The sequence below is a fragment of the Azolla caroliniana genome, unplaced genomic scaffold, assembly GCF_043228905.1.
Source record: "Azolla caroliniana isolate FFs.n. ecotype wild unplaced genomic scaffold, voAzoCaro1.0.p SCAF_7, whole genome shotgun sequence".
NCBI lineage: Eukaryota > Viridiplantae > Streptophyta > Polypodiopsida > Salviniales > Salviniaceae > Azolla > Azolla caroliniana.
This window is the reverse complement of record NW_028230442.1, coordinates 15,728,852-15,750,059: the sequence shown is the minus strand read 5'-3', so window position 1 is coordinate 15,750,059 and position 21,208 is coordinate 15,728,852. Positions and strand designations below refer to the sequence as shown.

General features: G+C 45.9%; 1 protein-coding gene across 3 annotated transcripts; it reads right to left on the bottom strand.

The window, feature by feature from the left end:
- Positions 1-12,201: 12,201 nt before the first annotated feature.
- On the bottom strand, positions 12,202-16,612 carry LOC147862048 (auxin response factor 16-like). 3 transcript variants are annotated; one of them, XM_087322156.1, is made up of 4 exons: positions 16,463-16,612; positions 14,349-15,968; positions 13,242-13,880; positions 12,950-13,098 (listed from the first exon to the last, which is right to left on the bottom strand). In XM_087322156.1, the coding sequence occupies exons 2-4, from the start codon at positions 15,675-15,677 to the stop codon at positions 13,081-13,083; spliced, it is 1,986 nt and encodes a 661-aa protein (XP_087178282.1). In that variant the 5' UTR covers positions 15,678-15,968; positions 16,463-16,612; the 3' UTR covers positions 12,950-13,080. The 3 variants fall into 3 exon arrangements, with proteins under 3 accessions (XP_087178281.1, XP_087178282.1, XP_087178283.1); XM_087322155.1 differs by lacking the exon at positions 16,463-16,612 and adding an exon at positions 12,202-12,864 and having other exon boundaries at positions 12,949-13,880; XM_087322157.1 differs by lacking the exon at positions 16,463-16,612 and having other exon boundaries at positions 12,985-13,128.
- Between the last annotated feature and the right edge of the window lie 4,596 nt (positions 16,613-21,208).

Below are 21,208 nucleotides of genomic sequence, written 5' to 3'. Positions count from 1 at the left end.
CAAGGGCGGAAGAGCGACTTCAGGCGTGCGGAGTTCTCGGGCCCAGCGAGGAAATCAACGGAACTGTGGAGGCAGTCTCCTTCGACGATACCTTGGGAATACTGCGAGAGGTGGTCGGAGAGAGCCTTAAAGAGGACCGGACGATACCGGTTTGTTCAGAAGAGATGTACGAAGTCATCGCGGACTTTAGTCGGGGGCTCGAGTCGGATCGGACGGCCCGGGTTAACACGAAGTACAAGACTGTGGACCGGAAGGTAAGGCCAATCACGGCACCCTTACCGGAGGGCAGCGAGTTGCGAATCAAGGGGGTCGCGTCGGACCCCAGTTTACGAGATCCAGCCTGCATAGGACACACCTTCACCGACGGAAAGCTACGGGAGCTCAAAATCGGTGGGGGCGGGTTCCTACTGCCGGCGGAAGAAGACCGGTTTCGGAGAATGCTCGGAAGGCACGGGAAAGCCTTCGCATTCTCACCGGAAGAGATCGGGTGCGTAGACCCGACAGTCGTGAAGCCGATGGTGATATTCACGGTACCGCATGTGCCGTGGAATCTCAAACCAATTCCAGTACCGAGAGCTCACATCCCGGAGCTGATGGAGCTGTTGAGGCAGAAAGTCGATATGGGCATCCTCGAACCGTCGAGTGCCCTGTACTTGAACCGGTGGTTTACCGTACCGAAGAAGAACGGGACGTTGCGCTTCATTCAAGACCTGCAACCGGTCAACAGAGTGACCATTCGGAACGCAGGAATCGGACCAACGATAGAGGAGTTCACGGAGGCCTTCGCCGGAAGGTCGATCTACTCGGTCAGTGATCTGTACTCGGGGTACGATCAGTTCCAACTAGCCGTAGAGAGCAGAGACATTACGACGATGCGAACTCCTCTTGGCCTAGTGCGGATGTGTACCCTGCCACAAGGAGGGACGAACTCGGTGGCCCACATGGTGAATGCGATGAACAAGGTGTTGCGGGATTGTATCCCGGACACCACCATGCCATTCTTGGACGACATCCCGATCAAGGGATGTCCGGTTGAGGAAAAGGACGAAACGGTCGGACCGGACGGATGCCGGAAATTTGTGGCGACACACATTGACGACTGCGAGAGGGTGCTGCAGAGGCTAGAGGACGCGAGGCTCACCTTCTCCGGGGAGAAATCGGCCTTCGGGAAATCAGAGATCATGGTCGTCGGACATCTATGCGGACCGTATGGCCGGAAACCGTCTCCGGTTAAAGTGGAAGCCATCTCCGCAATGAAGCCCGACTGTAACTCGGTCACGGAGGTACGGAGGTTCTTGGGAGCATGCGCGTTCTACCACATATGGATCCCGCATTACGCCCACGTTGCCGAGCCGCTATATGGGTTGCTGAAAAAGGGGCGGAAATTCGAGTGGCGAGACGAGCATACGGAGTCGGTCCAAAAGATGAAGGAGGCTCTTGCTGCAGCTCCGGCACTCCGGAAGGCTGTCTACGAGAAAGGCACTCCCATCTACATAACGGTAGATACAAGTCCGATCGGGATCGGATGGGTCGTCAACCAAGAAGATGAGGACGGCATTCGGTTCCCAATCCGGTTCGGCACGAAGGTCCTCAGCGAGCGACAGCGAGGATACGCCCAGGTTAAGCGCGAACTCTGGGGTATCATTTCGGTGGTGAAGGCCGATAAAGACTATCTAATCGGGACAGAGGTGATTATCGAGACGGACTGCCTGCTGATTCTCGGCATGGTTTCCGGATGCGCTACCCCGGACCTAGCAATGCTAGCTTACATCAAGTCCCTGGATCCGGAAATACGACACATTTCCGGGAAAGACAATGCCATGGCCGACATGCTTTCGAGGGCGCGATTCGACGACGAGGGTGGCATGGTTTCGGAGGACGAGGAAGTCGGTGTGGACTTCTTCGAGGCGGCTTACATAACAACCGAGGGGGGGAGCACTTCGGCGCTTTACGATTTCAACGAGAGCAAGTACGACGGGGAGTGGCTGCAGATTGGGGGATTCTTAAGGACGATGACGCCGGACGCGTCATGGACAAAGGACGAGGCCAACCGGATCCGGAAGAAAGCGTACCGATTCTTTCTCCGGGACGGATACTTGTGAAAGCACCCGAAGAAGAGAAACAGCATCCCGCTCCGAGTAGTGGCGATGAAGGAGGAACAAGAGGAGTTGTTGAAGGCCTACCACGACAGCCCCTGGGCTGGACACCGTGGGACGTGGGCCACGTTCTAGAAACTAAAGGGGAAGTACTGGTGGCCGGGACTGTACCGGGACGTACATCGGTTCGTGACAACTTGTGAGAACTGTTAGATGCACTCCATAGTCCGACATCGGGACGAGCTTCACCCTACATACCCTCCGGCCATCCACTTCAAATGGATGGTAGATTTGGTGACGATGCCGATGGGCGTAGGGCAGATGCGATATCTGGTGCTGGCCCGGGAGGACCTGACGAACCAAGTGGAAGGTTGAGCCCTGCAGAACAAAACGACTGTGGCCGTGTGTCGGTTTCTGATCGAGGACGTGATATGTCGGTACGGGTGCGTTGGGAAGATAGTGGCTGACCGCGGGGAGTTGGACGCCGAAGAGGCCGAGGAGTTGTTCGACCGGTTAGGGGTCAAGCTCTCGCTCACCACAGTGTACAATCCAGAGGCAAACGGGAAGGTGGAGCGCGGACACGGACCGATCGTCAAAGCGCTAGTCCGGGCATGCGGAGGCCAGGTCGGGAACTAGCAATACCGGTAGCAAGGAAGCGGATCAAGGCGCTCAAGAAGCGCCACGACGGCGAACCGGATCTAAGAGGCCTGGACAGCGACGACGAACAGTCTGAAACGGAGGACGAACCGATGGACGAAGAACCGGAACTCGAACCGGTTTTCTCCAACCAGAGCGCAATTTTGGCGCATATCGGTGGATGCGCGGTTAGGTGGGGGCGGATGTCGTGAAGAAAACCGTCCCTTGGCGCAATCGGTGCATAGCTCGCGTGAACCGGCTCTTCACGCGTGCGCGCCCTTTAATGTATATAATAGGGAATTAGGTACATAGGTATATCCTAGGTAATTAGATTCGGTAGGTAGGAAGTAAATGAGGGAACGGCTCCCTTCTTGAAGCTATAAAAGAGAGGGAGACGCGGGGAGAGGGGGATCGCGCATTGAGGAGGACGAAGTGTTGTTGGACCGTAACCAAACGCTTCTCCTCTGTTCGTTCTCCATCACTCTTCCATGCAGGTTTTCGGGAGGCTCGCGCTGCTTCGAGGAACGCCCGTGTGCTTCCGGCAGCACCTCCATCCTATCCCCTTTCGTGCGCAAACGAGCAGGCATCGGCATCTGTTCGCTGGCCTGTTCGGTTGTAACCGTTCACGTGCTCTGTTGTTTAATTGTTATTCGTTAATACACAAACTTTCGTGTCTCTCTTTCTCTCTGTCCATTCGTGTCTTCTGCGTTGATGGGTCGTGTCCCTGTGTTCCTTTGCTCATACGTAACCAGGCGTCTCTCTCTTTCTCTTTCCCCCTTCTATCACCTACTCTTCGGTTCAAGACCCCGGTGGTCCCGCCTCGTTTCTCCACGCTCACGCGTAACAACGCGACAGCGTTTTTCTTCTAACTAAAGCTTTTTCCTAGAAAATATGCGTGAGGAGGAGGTGTACATGGTACAACCACTCAGCTTTGAATCAAGGACCCATCCAAAAGCAGTTTGTCAATTAAAGAAGTCACTCTACGGCCATAAGCAAGCACCACGTTCTTGGCACTCGAAGATAACACAGTATCTTCATCGAATCGGCTTTAGAATGTCGAAATCCGACAACTCCCTCTACATAAGAAGCAATTCTGGAAGTCGGATTGTCATCATCCTATATGTGGATGATCTAGTCATTGGTGGTGAAAGTCTAATCGACATCAACAAGGTGAAAGTCCCTCCTCTCTAGCAAATTCGAGATGAGGACATGAAGGAGCTCTATTACTTCCTTGGCATCGAGGTAATTCGGACTCCAGTCGGCATTATGATCTCTCAATGACACTACATCCTTAACTTGTTATTCAACTTCAGGATGACTAAGTGTAAATCTATGGCAACCCCTCTCGATCGAAACTTCAAACTGGATGCTGACTCCGCTGACTCAGTATCAAGAACTGATCGGGAGCCTCATCTATCTCACAATCACTCGACCAACCTTAGCTATCCAGTCGGTCTCCTTAATCAATTCATGCAAAAGCCACATGACATTCACTTGGATTGCGCTAAGCGAGTATTACGATACGTGAGCGGCACAATAGATAGCGGCATTCTCTACAAATCGGTCACACCAATTCGACTCGAAGGGCTCACGGATGCCGACTAGGCCGGCTAAAGAGCCGACCGACAATTGACCTCCGTATTTGTTTTCTCCCTCGGCAACGGAGCGATTTCATGGAATTGCAAGAAGCAACCAATTGTCGCTCTTTCAAGCACAAAGGCCGAATATAGGGGCGTCGTAGTGGCTACATGTGAAGTTGTATGGCTCAAGAGGATATTGAAGGATTTGGGCATTCCCATCAAAGATCTGATTCTCCTTTACTACGACAACATGAGCAGTATTTATCTGGCTCGGAACCCGGTGTTCCACGCACGCACGAAACATATCGAAGTGTAGTATCACTTCATTCGAGTGCGCGTTCAGGTTGGTGATGGCGACCTTCAACACATCAACATAAATCTTCAGACAGTCGACATCTTCAGCAAAGCCTTAGGAGCCAACAAGCTTCGACAATTCATGGCAGACCTTGGATTGACGATCCCTGACTTGCCAAGCTTGAGGGGGCGTGTTGAGAGAGAACCGGACACCAGCCAATGCAGACATCAACCAAAACGAACTGACCAGATTTGAGCTTGAGGGGGCGTGTTGAGAATCAAGCTCAACCTAGTTTAGTGTGTGAACACACCCTTGACTACTTTTGTAGCATTAACTATTGTTGAAAAAAGGGTGCTCGGCCACAACCAAGGAATGGGATCAACTCACAGAAAACAGGAAATACAAAATGCACAAAACAATAGAGAGAAAGGTACACTGGATGTTTTACGTGGAAAACCCTAAATGGGAAAAACCACGGGAGTCCTCAAACTCCAACTATCACTATGAACAGGGATGTACACTGGTGAAGCTACAAGGCAACAACCTTGAGCTCACTGTCTTCGCCACAGGCGGCGGCAATACACAGAGGCAACGACCTCTTCGTCTCTCTCTCTCTCTCTCTCTCTCTCGGCTGCTCTCACTTCGCATGAAAATTAAGCAACAACATAAACTGTTTGCCCTAAGTCATATTTATACACATATGACTTTCGGGCTATTTACAAATATAGCCTCAAGGGCTCTTGGCAAACATATTCACAAATATGTCCCCGCATCCGGATCTCCCTCCGGGTACATTCGTCATCCGGCTCCGTAACCGGGGTCTTCAGCATCCGGCTCCGTAGCCGGGGTATTCATCATCCGGCTCCGTAGCCGGGGTCTTCATCATCCGGCTCCGTAGCCGGGGTCTTCATCATCCGGCTCCGTAGCCGGGGTATTCATCATCCGGCTCCGTAGCCGGGGTCTTCATCATCCGGCACCGTAGCCGGGGTCTTCATCATCCGGCTCCGTAGCCGGGGTATTCATCATCCGGCTCCGTAGCCGGGGTCTTCATCATCTGGCACCGTAGCCGGGGTCTTCATCATCCGGCTCCGTAACCGCAACCGGGCTTGCCGTCATTCATCTCCGGACATCCCATCCGGAGGGACCGAAATCCCAACAAACTCCCCCTTCACTTCGGCATGGGATGTCTCTCCAATCCGACCCTCTTCCGGCACGCTTCCAGCTTGTCGGGTGTGAGCACTTTGGTCAGCATATCTGACCCGTTCTCTTCCGTGTGGATCTTCGTCAGCATGAACTCCTGGTCTTCTATCCTTTCCCGGATCCAGTGATATCTTCGCTGGATGTGCTTCGTCCGGGAGTGATAGGCCGCGTTCTTCGCAAGGTGGATGGCACTCTGACTGTCGCAGTAGAGTCGGTACTCCTCTTGTCGGATACCGAGCTCTCTAATGAAGTCCTTCATCCATATTATTTCCTTGCCGGCTTCAACAGCCGCCATGTACTCCGCCTCCGTGGTTGACAACGCAACCGTCTTCTGCAGCCTCGACTGCCACGAAACAGCTCCCCCTGCATACGTCATCACATACCCTGATGTGGACCGGCTGGTATCTTCATCAGCCGACATATCCGAATCGGTAAAGCTGTCGAGTTCGGGCTTACCGGAGCCGAATCGGAGGCACACGTTTGCCGTGCCCTTCAGGTATCGGAGTATCCACTTGACCGCGTTCCAGTGGTCTTTGCCGGGATTGCTCATGTACCGGCTCACCACTCCGACTGCGTATCCTATGTCCGGTCTTGTACACACCATTGCGTACATCAAGCTTCCGACGGCGGAGGCATATGGTACTTTCATCATGTCCTCCTTCTCAGCCTTTGTCTTGGGGCTCTGCTTGCTGGACAACTTGCAGTTTGCCGGGAGGGTTGACCCGACCGGTCTTGCTTCCGACATGTTGAACCGGTGAAGCACCTTTGTCACGTACTTCTCCTGTGACAGCCACAACTGCTTCTTCTTCCGGTCCCGGATGATGTGCATCCCTAGTATTTGCCTCGCCGGACCCAGGTCCTTCATTGAGAAGGTTCGGTGAAGAGCCTTCTTCAGCATCCGTATCTTGACCTGGTCCCGTCCGACGATCAACATGTCGTCCACGTATAGGAGGAGTATTAGAAAGTCTCCTCCTTCGAACTTCTTCACAAACACGCAGTGATCGGACTGCGTTTTGTGGTACCCTTCGTCGGTCATGAAGGAGTCGAACTTCCGGTACCATTGCCGGGGAGCCTGCTTCAGTCCGTAAAGGCTCTTCTTCAACCGGCATACCAGGTGCTCCTTCCCTTTCTTCTCGAATCCTTCCGGTTGCTGCATGTAGATCTCTTCTTCGAGGTCACCGTGGAGGAATGCCGTCTTCACGTCCATCTGTTCTACCTCGAGGTCCATGCTTGCCGCTATGCTCAGCACCGTCCGGATGGAGGTCATCTTCACTACCGGGGCAAATATCTCGTCGAAGTCGACGCCCTTCTTCTGCTGAAACCCCTTCACCACGATCCTGGCTTTGTATCTCGGGGGGTTTCCGGCATCTCCCGGTTTCAGCTTGAACACCCACTTGTTTCGAAGTGCCCGCTTTCCTTTCGGCAACTCCACAAGTTCATATGTGTGGTTCTCATGCAGGGAATCCATCTCGTCCTGCATGGCACTCAACCACCTGCGGCTCTGGGTGTCATGCTTTGCTTCTTCAAAGCTCTCCGGCTCCCCCTCGTCGGTTAGCAGCACGTGCTCTGGTTCTGGAAATCTCCGGGGGGGCCTTCTCTCTCTTAGAGGATATCTCCGTTCCGGAGCTTCGGTAACCGGTTCTTCCGATTCTTCTTCATCCGAATCCATTTCGGGATCGGGGCCGGTTCCGGTATCATTTTCATCTTCTTCGGCCGGTTCTGTTTCTTCACCGTCTTCGGCCGGATCCTCGAGAGCTAACCGGTCCCTTGCCGGTCGGGACTGCTCCTCGTAGAGTTGATCCTCACCGGTCGACTTGGAGCTCTTCATCTTCTTCTCCGACTCCCAGTCGGCGAGTGTCTTGTTCTCCATGAAGATGATATCTCGACTCCTGAATATCTTCTTGTCGACCGGGTCCCATACTCGGTAGCCGAACTCGTCGTCGCCGTAACCGAGGAATATGCATGGCCGGGTCTTTGGATCTAGCTTTCCTCTCCGGTCCTTTGCCACATGCACGTATGCGAGACACCCGAACACCTTCAGATGCCGGTAGGACACTTCCTTACCGGTCCACACTTTCTGCGGCGTGTCTCCGTCCAAAGGTACTGAGGGTGATCTATTTATCACATACGTCGCCGTCGACATTGCCTCAGCCCAAAACCCCTTGGGTAATTTCGCATGCGCCAGCATACTCCGGACCCTCTCCATTATGGTCCGGTTCATCCTCTCGGCCAGCCCGTTCAATTCCGGCGTCTTCGGCACAGTAAACTCGAGCCGGATCCCCTTCGAGCGACAGTACTCCTGGAACTGCCCCCGGTATTCCCCTCCGTTATCCGCTCGTATCGCTTTCAGCTTCTTGCCGGATTCTCTTTCCACTCTCGCGTGGAGTTCTTTGAAGACGGACAACACTTGGTCCTTTGTCTTCATCGGTGCCGTCCACAGTCTTCGGCTATGATCATCTATGAATGTTACGAAGTACTGGGCTCCGCCATGTGACTTCGTTTCTACCTGACACACATCGGTGTGCACCAACTCCAATGGTGCGCTACGTCTCGTCGGTGGCCTTGAGTGGAAGGAGGTTCGGTTCTGCTTACCGGCCAGGCAATCTATGCACTTTTCCAGGTGCACATGCTTCACTGGGATAAGGTTGTCTTCTGCAAGCCTCTTCATCCCCTTCTCACTCATGTGGCACAGTCTTTTGTGCCACAGCTCACCGGCAGTGTCGGCTGCCACATTCAGCTCTTCCGGACATAGCCGGGAGTTCATCAGGTACAGTGTGTTGACCTTCCGGGCCCGAGCCACTATCAGGCTCCCCTTGCTGAACTTCATGACACCGTTCCGGATGCTACCCGTGTAGCCTTCATCATCTAGCCTCCCGGCCGAGATCAGGTTCAATCGGACCTCCGGAACGTGTCGCACATCCTTCAGCAGCATCTTGCATCCGGTTGATGTCATCAGCCACACGTCTCCTATGCCGGCAATCCGGCATGTGCCTTCATTTCCCATCCGGACACAGCCATGCTCACCGGCTGTGTAGGATGAGAAGTATTTCTTCTCTGGGGTCAGGTGGAACGACGCTCCGGAATCGACCACCCAGGTCATCTCTACACCGGCAAGGTTCAGCTCCCTCTCTTCGGTAATGAGCATTATCTCTTCTTCACTTGCCGCGAGTGCCGTCGTTCCTTTCCGGTCCTGCCCTCGCCGATCCGGACCTCTCCGGTCCGTGGCTCCCCGGTATGCACCGTTTCTCTCCGGTGACTTCTTCGAATCGGTGTCGTCGGCTCCGTTGTCCTTTCGGTAATGCCGACAATTCTTCCGGAAGTGCCCCGGCTTCCCACAGTGGAAGCATGTGGGCCTTCCTCTTGACTGCGACCGGGTCCCCGACTTCTCCCGTCTTTGCGGACTCCGGTTCCATTGTCTTCCCCGATCCGATTCGGTAAGCAGCGCCTTCGAGTCGGAGGCCGGTTCTTTATCTCTCCAACGCGCTTCTTCGTTCAAAATGCTTGTCTTTACCGTTTGTAGAGACAAGTTATCTTCGGTGCAGGAGGTGCTGAGAGTCACCACCAAGTTCTCCCAGCTTTCCGGCAATGTACACTTCAGAATGATGGCTTGCATTGCATCCTCCAACGGGAACTTGATCGCCGCAAGCTGGTTCACGAATCCCATGAACGTGCTCACGTGTTCCACCATATTCTCGTCGTCCCGGTACTTGAGGTTCACTATCTTCCTCATCAGGGAGGTCCGGTTCAACGCATTCTTCCTCTCGTAGAGGCCCGACAGCTTCTTCCACATCTCATATGCGTTGGTGTCGTTCGCCACATGTTGTAGGACGCTTACATCGACATATTGCCGAATCGTCGCTACGGCTTTCCGGTTCAGGAGCTTCCACTCCGACTCTATTACTCCCTTGGGTATCTCGGCATTGTCGATCGGTTCGTACAGGTCTCGGACGATGAGAAGGTCTTCCATCTTTATCTTCCAGTCGGCGTAGTTCTGTGAGTTCAACACCATCATGCCCGGAGGCCCACTACCGCCGCCTTCCATTTTCTGTGTTACCGTCGCTCTGATACCAGTTTGTTGAAAAAAGGGTGCTCGGCCACAACCAAGGAATGGGATCAACTCACAGAAAACAGGAAATACAAAATGCACAAAACAATAGAGAGAAAGGTACACTGGATGTTTTACGTGGAAAACCCTAAATGGGAAAAACCACGGGAGTCCTCAAACTCCAACTATCACTATGAACAGGGATGTACACTGGTGAAGCTACAAGGCAACAACCTTGAGCTCACTGTCTTCGCCACAGGCGGCGGCAATACACAGAGGCAACGACCTCTTCGTCTCTCTCTCTCTCTCTCTCTCTCTCGGCTGCTCTCACTTCGCATGAAAATTAAGCAACAACATAAACTGTTTGCCCTAAGTCATATTTATACACATATGACTTTCGGGCTATTTACAAATATAGCCTCAAGGGCTCTTGGCAAACATATTCACAAATATGTCCCCGCATCCGGATCTCCCTCCGGGTACATTCGTCATCCGGCTCCGTAACCGGGGTCTTCAGCATCCGGCTCCGTAGCCGGGGTATTCATCATCCGGCTCCGTAGCCGGGGTCTTCATCATCCGGCTCCGTAGCCGGGGTATTCATCATCCGGCTCTGTAGCCGGGGTCTTCATCATCCGGCACCGTAGCCGGGGTCTTCATCATCCGGCTCCGTAGCCGGGGTATTCATCATCCGGCTCCGTAGCCGGGGTCTTCATCATCTGGCACCGTAGCCGGGGTCTTCATCATCCGGCTCCGTAACCGCAACCGGGCTTGCCGTCATTCATCTCCGGACATCCCATCCGGAGGGACCGAAATCCCAACAACTATGTGTCATAGAATCATATTTTATGACACACAACTAGTGAGTTTCCACATTCCCCATGACCAATGAGCCTCAGTAATTAATGAAGAGAGAGGGTGACTCACTATATAAAGCACCCTCCTACTTTGTAATGTGTCGGTTAATCTCCTTTGCAATATACATCTTCTTGAGTATTCTATTTTCCATTTCATTTATCTTGTGTCTCTCTCCTCTCCTCTTCTCAAACACACACACACACACACAACACACATCTCTAACCTATTCTGCCGCACAGAATCACCATCGATTCTTTACAAGTGTCATTTTGAAATAGACATTGTGTTCTGCTCTGTGTGTGTGTGTGTGTGTGTCTCCCGCGTACTCTTTGTGTATTTCCAAGCTTTCCATTAAACTTTTGTTCATTTTTTGTTGATATCTGGTTGAGTCGGTTGTGTCTACGAGCTTCCGTGCGTAACTCTTTACAATAGTAATATTCTTGAGAATGTCATTTGAGTAGACAAGACATAGAAATCTCAACATGCATAAGTCATTCAACTTGCATAAACTATGAGACAAATAGTCACTATGCTCAAAAGGCATTGGCATGCATAAGTCATCCATCCAACTTGCATAAACTATGAGACATATGCTCAAATCGACACATACTTTCTTTATCATTGGGTACACATGGAGTCTAGTTTCCAAGTTGTATTCCTTAAGTTACAAAGTCATGAAACTTAACATTACAAAGCTTGTTTGAAAGCATCACATTACACTCTACAAATGAGCCTTCTCCCAAGCAGCATTTCTTACTTTGTGAAGACAAGTTTTGTATATTAATCCACCACCACAAGCTTTGTAAAGCTTCAAGAATCAAAACCATACAAATCAACTCTTCACAAAACTCATCTGACAAGACTCATTGAACATTCCTACCAGTGTTTTCAAATATGCATACTTGTGGATGGGATCTTTGAGTGTTTGATTCTAGAATATCTACTCCGAGAGACACCATTAGCAATTGGCAACAATTCAGCTAAGTTCGGTTCAAAATTAGTCTTAAAAATGAAAAGGTTGTCCAAAATAATATTTAAGAAAATAATTAAGTGGCAACCCTAAATGATCTAATTGTCTAAACTAAATCATCGACCCCCCAAAAAGAACAGAACCATTAAAAAAACTTAAACCAAACCAAACCATTACAAAAAACTTGAACCTAAACTAAACTAAATCGTTAAGCCATTAAGCCATGGTTTACAGTTCGGTTCAGTTCAAACCAAACAGTTGCCGATTGCCAGACACCAAATTGCAATACCCATTGGGCAACATCTAGAGTGCGATATCTTTAAACATGCATACAACCTATCTTTAACCATGCATCCAGCCAACTTGCAGCTTATTGCTCAACAGTTTTCAACAGTCTCAATGCCCAAAAAATTTGACATCCATCTGCCTGTATCAAGTTCCAGCAGTGTCATAAACATCATGAATGCACACCTTCACGTAATGTCACCTTTGTTATAAACAAAAACAAGAAAATCAAATTAATGAAGAATGAACACACTTGGGGGATTACCTGAAATTCATACAATTTATTCACTTACATGGGCTCATCCTTTTCAACAATAGAGTTCAAGCAAGTGTCAAATAGAAACAGGTTTTATGACTCATGAATATTAGCAATTATGTTTGAAAGAGATCTTGTGGAAAGACGCCATGATCGAGTTTGTTTTCTTACTGATTTACAGATAAATTTTTGCCTCCCATAACGACATCCAAAAGCATTCCAATGAATTGCACAATTTCAGCCTTTCGGATTTGATCACATTTTTCATAGCAATTACAATTCAGAGAGAGAGATGTATTCTCTAATGTTTACCAAACTAGATGCTTCCATTCCAGCAAAAAAACTTTGATGGATGGGACAGCTGGCAATAGCTGATGACCAAGCGGAGTCACAGAGGTTCTGAGCATAGACAACAACTAATTTCCTTTACTCTGCACAAAAGAAGAACATAGACGACAACTAGCTTTCTTTACTCTCCAAGTGTCGTAGTGTCTGCATTGAGGTTAAATCAATGCAAAATCCTCATCGTGTAGCCATCCAACTTATTAGAAAAAAGACGAGACGTCATTCTCACTCCTATTTTGTGGCACTTTCACTGCTTGATTCTGAGAGTATCTTTAGCTTTCTAACGTTCCTTGAAAATTCACTGGACATATGAAAAGTCAGCATGGGAATGGTGGAAGAAGTAAAAGAATAAAATAAAATAAAAACTATGTAGTATGACCCTTACCAGTATGGCTCCTCTCCAACAGACCTAGGGAAGCCCATCGAGTCCAAATAGATGAGGCGGTTCAGAAGTTGACACCTTTCAGCACCAAACATAGTTTCTAGCCTTTCATACAGCTCTTCAAAAGAACTAAAACTAGAAAGGTCCACACTCCTGTCTACATCATCACTCTCATTATAAACCCTGCAGTAGTTGGGTTGGGTCTCAGACAACATTTCCCGATCTTGTGAACATAAGAAAGGTAACATTTCCTGACCCACTTCATTAGATGTTACAGCAATTCTGTTATTATATACCTCTTGTACTTTTACAACTGATGCCGCATCATGGTTGATGCTATCCGGTGATTTGTTCCCTTCGGACATCTCTATTGCCTTCCCAAACAGCATAAAGGTTGCACTCTTGTCGCCCATGCTTCCCCCCCTTCTATTGGTACTCGCCACATTTGTGAGTTGGCTCCAAGAATTGTTCCCAACTGCCAGTGATGTAGAAAGGTCACTCTGAATACTGGGGCAGCGCTGACTAAAGAAATCCCTTTCATAAAGCTCATTGGCAATGATAGAACGGCCCATGTCGTCAGCTGATGACTCTCCAGGTTGATAGAAGTCCATCAACAATGATCTCATTGGTTGACATTTCGAGGGTTGGATAGAGGGTCCATAATTTTGATCTTGCCTGGCTCCCTGCATGCTTGAAGGCACGCATTCTATAGGTTGATACCATGTATTGATGGGCCCTTGCATGTGGCTAGCAAGGGAAGACCTTGAAAGGTCACTAATGCCCTGCCCATCAAACTGAATTTCTGATGGCTGCGAAAATCTGAGCTTCTTCTTCGGAAAAGAAATAAGTGGAAGCTGTGCAGGAGATATAACCTCCACTTGCCAAGGACTCACCCTACTGATGCTGTGTAGTAAGTCTGGTTCATCCCATGTAACCTGTAGTTTCAAAATAACACGGCAATGTGTGAGACACAGGACCGATAAGAACAATTATCTCAGACTTTTGTTGTGCACATTCTATACACCTGCATTTAACTGCATAGAATTCAGCTCTTGACCAACCAAGACACTAGACAAAAGAAAATCCGCAGATATTGATTAGTAATACTACTACAGTGCAGTGATCCTCTTCCCCAATTTTAGAACTTGAATAATCCACATTGAAGACCTCACTTTGTGAGTATTTTTTCATCAAATGAATAAGCACTTTCAAGTGCAGTTAGGTGGTTTCCATATAGAATGTAAAACCTCCAGCTAGTACATAATCCGAAATAAAAATACGTGAAATTAGACAGTACATATATCAAAAGCAATTATGCCATGGAGAGTTAAATCTCTCTGAGCAATACATATAATGACATTACAATATGCAGAAACACCTAGGAGGCAAACATACACAAGTACCTGAAGAATTTTCCAGGGAGAGTTTGGCCATCTAATAGGCTCAAGCTCTCCAACCTTTGAAACAGTGCCCACAAACCAGCTTACACGAGAGGCATCTTCAGTCTCTACAGCCATCTTGAAACGCAACCCTGGAGCCCATCGCTGTTGTAAAGAGGTCCTTACTGCCTGTGCTTTTACAAAAAACTCTGAAATGGTAGACCTCGGGTAATATACTACTTCGAAAGCCTCTCCTGCTACAGCAAGAGCTAACGCTTCCACAACTGATTCGGCTGTTATTCGTGCTTGGTTCCTTGCAAAGCTACTTAGAGCAGTCGGCATTTCTGGTTTGGGTCTGCTATACTGAGACAGTCCTGTGCAGTTATCCGTAAATTTATAGTTATTATCCAAGAGTTTCGAGCTCCAGCTTACGGAACTTGGAGAGACTGATGGTGCAAGCTGATGCCACGAGGAAGAAGAAGAAGACAAATCATTTCTTGGTTTAGGCATCATCAAATGAGCTACTTCTGAGCCATTTTCCAAAAAATTGTAAGAACCCATGTTTGAGCTTGAGTTCACAGGCCTAGGAATGGCCGAAGTTGCTAGTTGATGCCACGAAGAGGAGGAAGAAGAAGAAGACGATAATGGCAGATCACTCCTGCCAATTCCTTTGGTGGCCCTTCTTACACCGACACAGAGCTCACCACTGACAGTGCGTAAGAAAACAATGGCATCTCCAGCTACAAGCTTCTTGTGGTTCACAAAATTGCTCCATCCCGTGGTCAAGAGATGTCGGCGAGGAGTGCCTCTGTAAATATGCCTGAATTTCCAGACCTTCCCATGTACATCTTTAGCAAGCACAAGCTGAACAGGAGGATCCTCCTTGTAATCGAGACGAGGAAATATGGTTTCTGCACAGTAGCGAGGCACAGAGAACCCTCCACCATTGTTTGCATCGCTCTGAGTAAGTGTCTTTGCAAATGAGGCTAATTTGCCTTGGTTTGAAGGATGAGATGGAGATGCGGAATCATCTATGGAGGACAGAGAGTCCGTATCCGGCTGGAGTCTGACACGAGCAAACACTTCATCTGTTTCTTTGTCAGCTAAGAACTTGACAGAGAGAACTCGACATGGGAAGCTACTTCTATCATGAAACCCTAGAGAGAAACCTGAAGGAAGAGCTGCATGTTCTGCGTGTCCTTGAGGAAAATAGATAACATAAGAACCAACAGGAGGAATAAGGACCTGAGATCCTGCACATGCATGCCATAGCTGAGGATCGACGAGCTCTACATCATTGTTGTTGGTGTCTGTTCCTTCACTATCCTCGATTGAGCTCGACCTTTCTGTCATGTTCCTCCTTGTTCTTGGTTATGTTCCTGATGCTTGAGCTTCTTCTTTCTCGGAACGAAGGCCCAGGCATCAAGACCACAAGTACAAAGAAGGTTTCCTCATGATTTGCTGTTTCTTTCTTTTGTAAAGGTAGGGTTGGTATGAAGAAATTTCAGAGGTAAACCAGAAAGACATCAGAGACTGTACCTTTCTGGAGAGATCGAGATCATTCTGAATAGCAATGGAGACCCAGAAACAGAGAATCCATTCATAGCAGCTCCCGCCATGGAATCAGATAGAAAAATGTTTTACCTATCAATAAATAAAAATATGTGCGCAATTGTTACCGGATCAGAAAATCTACCACTTCTACCTGACAGATGAAAGGGAACTAGTTACAAAATGACTTGGAAACGAAGATGAAGAGAAACATGGAGAAGTGTGGGACATAGAACAAAGACACTGAGTCTCTGCCAGAAAGGAGAAAAGAACAGGACACCGATTAACAAGAAAAAGGGAGGACTAAAAGCTGTGAAGTATTAGAAGAAATTAGAGAGAAATGGCACAGAAACCTCACACGCCGAGCAGAAGAAGATCAAGAAGAAGAAGAAGAAGAAGAAGAAGAAAGAGAAGACGGACAGGAGGAATAAGAAGAAAGAACGAAGCTTACGCGTAAGAAAAGGAAACGGGAGGAAAAGGACTCAGACAGGATCTTCTGGCAGAAAAACCACAAACCTAAACCAGCAATGAAAAGAGGGGAGGAGAGGGAAACAAAGAACCATGAGTACTCAAGTACTTGCAAATACCTGGAAACGAGGATGGCGATGGCGATGGCGATGGCGATAGAAGCACCTTTCTTTCTCTTCTTTGTGGGCGTCAGAGTTAGGGTTAGGGTTAGGGTTAGGGTTAGGGTTTGCAGAGAACAGGGGAAAAAGGAGACACAGGGATGTCTGTCTGTCTGCCGACCTCGACAGTCAAATTAGGGAAATAATAATAATAATAATAACAATAATAATAATAACCAAAACATAATGTAATAAAAATGATTTTTCTATTATCGAACTTTTTTATCCACAAAAAAACAATAATAATAACTATGCCGGTTTTCCTCTTAAACCATGGAGCGGTATTTCGTTGCAAAACCGCTGTAGTTCTGATGGAGTGGTATTCATTGTAAAACCATGGTAATTCCTTCACCCATAGAGATTTGAGTCCCTTTGCCTCCTTGGAGAGAAGGGGGCCTCAATCCATCCCTCCCTTCCACATCATTTGTCAACACCATCGTCCGTCTTAGCTCCTCCTAACTATGGTTCGAATTCTCATTAAGCGGCTTAGTTTGGTTTTAAATTATCATTCAATGGTCTGGGTTGGTTTCGATTATCATTCAATGGTTTAGTTTGGTTTCGATTATTCGTAAACATGTTGGTTTCAATTATCAATAAGCGATTTGGGTTGGTTTGGTCTTCATTATCATTAAAATGGTTTGGTTTGGTCTCGACTATCAATAAACTGTTTGGTTTCAATTATCAACAAATGATTTAGTTTTGACAATCCGTAAACGGTTTGGTTCTAAAACTCGATTTCTCATTGGTCACTTCCCATATCGAGCCTCTAGTTGCTCGCACCGAGCATGTCATGCATGACATTAGTTCCCCTTGTTTCGCACACTGAATTTAACTGCGAAGCACTCATGGACTTCATGCAAATACTATGCACCTCTAGGAAATTCATGATCAACTTGAGCATGTAGTGAACAGGAAACCATAGATAGTGTCACGTCATTGAGACCCATTTTGGCTCATGTGTTGCTCGTTTTGAATCTCTATTTCTTTGGAGCATATGTGGGTGATGGAATTTCCAGTTCACACATAGGATTCGATAACGGTTCGGTTTTGTCTTAACTGGTTTGGCCTTGTCCAAACCAAACCGGTTAAGCCTTAATTTGGTTGAGAGTTTTCAAACATGAACTAAACGGTTCATAAACCAGTTAAAGGCTTAATCGGTTTGGGAAAAAAGTTCCAACCTTCACCATTTTAGGAACCAGTTTAGCCCTAAAAAGTTTCGTTCAGCTTGAGTATTGCCAAACCGATTAATGAGGCTCAAGCCTAAACCAAGTTGAACCCAACTGCCAAACAATTTTACACCATAGATAACGGACATGATTACACCCATTTTGGCTTTGAATATTTCCAAGACCCAATATGTTCTCATTTCTATTCTCGTATTCTTCTTGATGTATTGCACTATAATATTCGCAATTTCAATCATTGCGAAGTATGACAAAGGCTGATAATGTCATACACAACAAATCCTCATTTGACACGAGTCCTTGAATGAGAAACCTTTGATTGTTTGTGTGAATTCTATCCACTTCTAAGTCCTAAAGTGATAGTTTTGAGTTGTTGATATTTATTCCGAGCATTCCATGCATGGCATTATATTTTGACGTTATCACTTCCAAGTCCTTATCTGATGCTCATTTGGTTTTTTTTCATTTGAGAACAATTGGCATTGTTTATTCATATTTGCATAATGAAGAACCCAAAAGCACAATACATGGTTAACAATATGACAAAACAATCAACTTTATTTCAATATTTTTGATATTGGATTGGCTACATGCAATGGATCTATTTATATCCATGTCCTTGAAGGATCTATCCATCATATGTCCAACCAACTCTTAGTACATGTATAATCATGATAATATTTACAACCCAACTATCATGGTTCATATGCAATGAATAAAGTTTTTGGCTAGTTTCATTGCAATAACAATTTATATTATTGAATGAAAACCTAAAGACACAGGGATACGATGAAAACCCACAAAAGAATGCGGAAAATGCTTGACAAACAACACAATTCTCAATTAGGTATTGGTGACATTAGCCCACTGTTTGAATGATTTGATTTGCTGAGCTCTTCAATTAGTTAGCTTTGTGATGAACTACATTGTTAGTATATGAAAGTGTTTCTATGTTTTGTTTAATGTCATTCCTCCTCAATTCGACTCTTTACTGAAGGTCATTCGTTGATCTCATCATTGCAGAGCATAGATGATGAAACTCAATGTAGTAAGATTGCTTAATACACATGTTAAAAGTGTTAAATCTGTCATTTAATGATCCCACAATTAGGCATGATTGGTATAATTGGGCTTAAATGCTCACTTAACAACATTTCTTTTATGATTGAATCATTCAATCCTATGTTTAATTAGATAATCAATGCTCTCTTGATTCTATTTCATGCATATTCATTTAGTTCTATCATATATTTATTTGTAAGGTCGAGTTTTTAATCATGCCATACCAAAGGTCCATTAGTAAGATGTCACTTGGTTTTATCTTTCTTTAAAATGTTTCCAAAAACGACTTATTAAAAAAGGAAAGGAATAATCTAAAGATTCCTTCGAGTTTATGTGACATTTGCAACTATCAAGAGAATTTTCAAATTTGCTCATAAATTTGGAAGCAAGTTGTGGAACTAGAAAACCTAGATTAGAATTTGTCACGACAAGGGATTCACTCTTTATCGAAGTACGTGTTTGGGAGGGAACCTTATCTTCTTTGGATATATCTCTCCTTTCTTCGTCCATGCAGAAACAATAGTATCAGTTGACATCCATTGGGAAGAGGGATTGACTAATTCTTAGCTCGGTAGTTGGTATATGCTTCTCCAACGTTGACATTGACATATAAATCTCCTAATATTGAATACATGTTCTTTTAAATACATCTTTGGTTTCTCATCCCTATTGATGCCACTTTGTGTCAATCCAAATTGTATTGAAGATACTTATTGATTTGTTCCTACAATTAGGAAATGATATTTTTGGACATTGACAATTGGTTCAAAACAAACATTGGGCCATTCTTAGATGGTTCACAATAAATACCAACCACATTTTTCTTCAATTTAGCAAATGGTTGAAACAAACATTGAATCATTTTTAGATGGTTCACAATAAATTCCAATTGGTCGCTCATTTCATCTTTCAGTTTGGCAACAACTAAATCTTCATGGTGATGACAATGCTTTTCCTTGACATTCTTACATGGAGTTGGCATGACATTGGCCTTAAATTAGCAAACATATAAGCTTCATACTTATAGAGAGGCTATCACGACATTCTTCTAGTAATCTACAATTGGTTTTATCTTTGGTTTAGGACCAACCTTTCTAAGTTATTCATCCCAATGCTTAACACTATTGTTTAATGCCACAAATTATCGCATTTGAGCTCTAGTAATAAAGTTGGGTCTATTATTTCCAAGGTAGACTTACCTTCAACATATGCTTTCCCTAACAAGATGGTCTATATATAGGTTGTGACATCTCATACTCAAAGGTGTACCATGCCCTCTATCATCAAGATGTCAACTCGTGTAAGAAACAAGTGTTAGTGGAGCTCGACTATTTGGAGTGCCACACAAGGTTTCCATTTTAATCACATAAATGTATCTTCATGTGCTCTGTGAAGCTAGGGACATATGCAATTAAAAACCTTATAGTGCTTAGCCTTGGTCATTCTAAAGTGTTTGCAACACACGAGGAAACATGAATGTAATATGGGTAATGATGAGGTGCTTTAGAATTGTATCAAGTATGGAAGATATTCTTATCATCATGGGTATGCTCCTATATCAAGTTGCATAAATTTAAAGACCCCCAAGGCGTACACAACATTATTGCTTTTTTGCTACACTAGTTCTTAGTTGGAGTAACAATATGTATTGTAAGAAATGTTTCTATAATATCCATGATGTTGCTCAACAATTATATAATTTAATGCAATTGATGAAGAAGGTATGGATCTTGGCATCACATCAAAGTGTAAATAATCATTTGGACATATACTCTATTTAGGTGGATGTAATTGTGAGATTTGATTCATGACATTGTTTATGAAATCATATTGTAGACACTTTCATGTCTCTATCTTATAAAACCAACAATTTAACAAATATTGAGGTTTCCCTTCAAATTCTGTCTAAAGACTCTTGTGTTTTCACACACACACACACACACACACACACACATATTTTGAATGGACTCAAGATTCCCTCAATGATACAAATTTCTACAACTCATGTTGCATTTTGTATCTTCAACTCTTTCATAACTTGTAATAACAACATGTTTTTTGTGACATTCTTGCATATATGAATGTTGATGTGTTCTAAAATTTTGTCTAACATGATGTCCGAATGATGATTTGTATGTCTCATTATTAAAGACCCAAATTGAATAAACTCGAAGAACCCCACATGTGACTTAGTCACGAAAGTTTGTTTTTGTGCCATAAATGCCAAGTTGCATTAACATGATTTCAATCAACCTCTTGAAGTTTGTATTTGCATCATCACAATGTTTTACCATGTTAAACACATCACACAAATATGACATTCCAATAAAATATCACTTGCATTAGGTTAGACTCACATCGAGGGATGAGTTGACAAAAACTATGCAATTTTTTGTCGCTACTTGGACGTAGAAACTCTATTCTCTCCTGACAATTGCAATGGGCAATGATATGAGGAATA

Excerpts from the sequence above, each read along its gene's own strand:
- LOC147862048 (XM_087322155.1), bottom strand. The coding sequence starts at position 15,677 with ATGACAGAAAGGTCGAGCTCAATCGAGGATAGTGAAGGAACAGACACC. Across the intron at positions 13,881-14,348 it reads CTCCCTGGAAAATTCTTCAG|GTTACATGGGATGAACCAGA; the intron begins GTACTTGTGTAT and ends TTGAAACTACAG. Across the intron at positions 12,865-12,948 it reads GTTGGAGAGGAGCCATACTG|TGAATTTTCAAGGAACGTTA; the intron begins GTAAGGGTCATA and ends TCATATGTCCAG.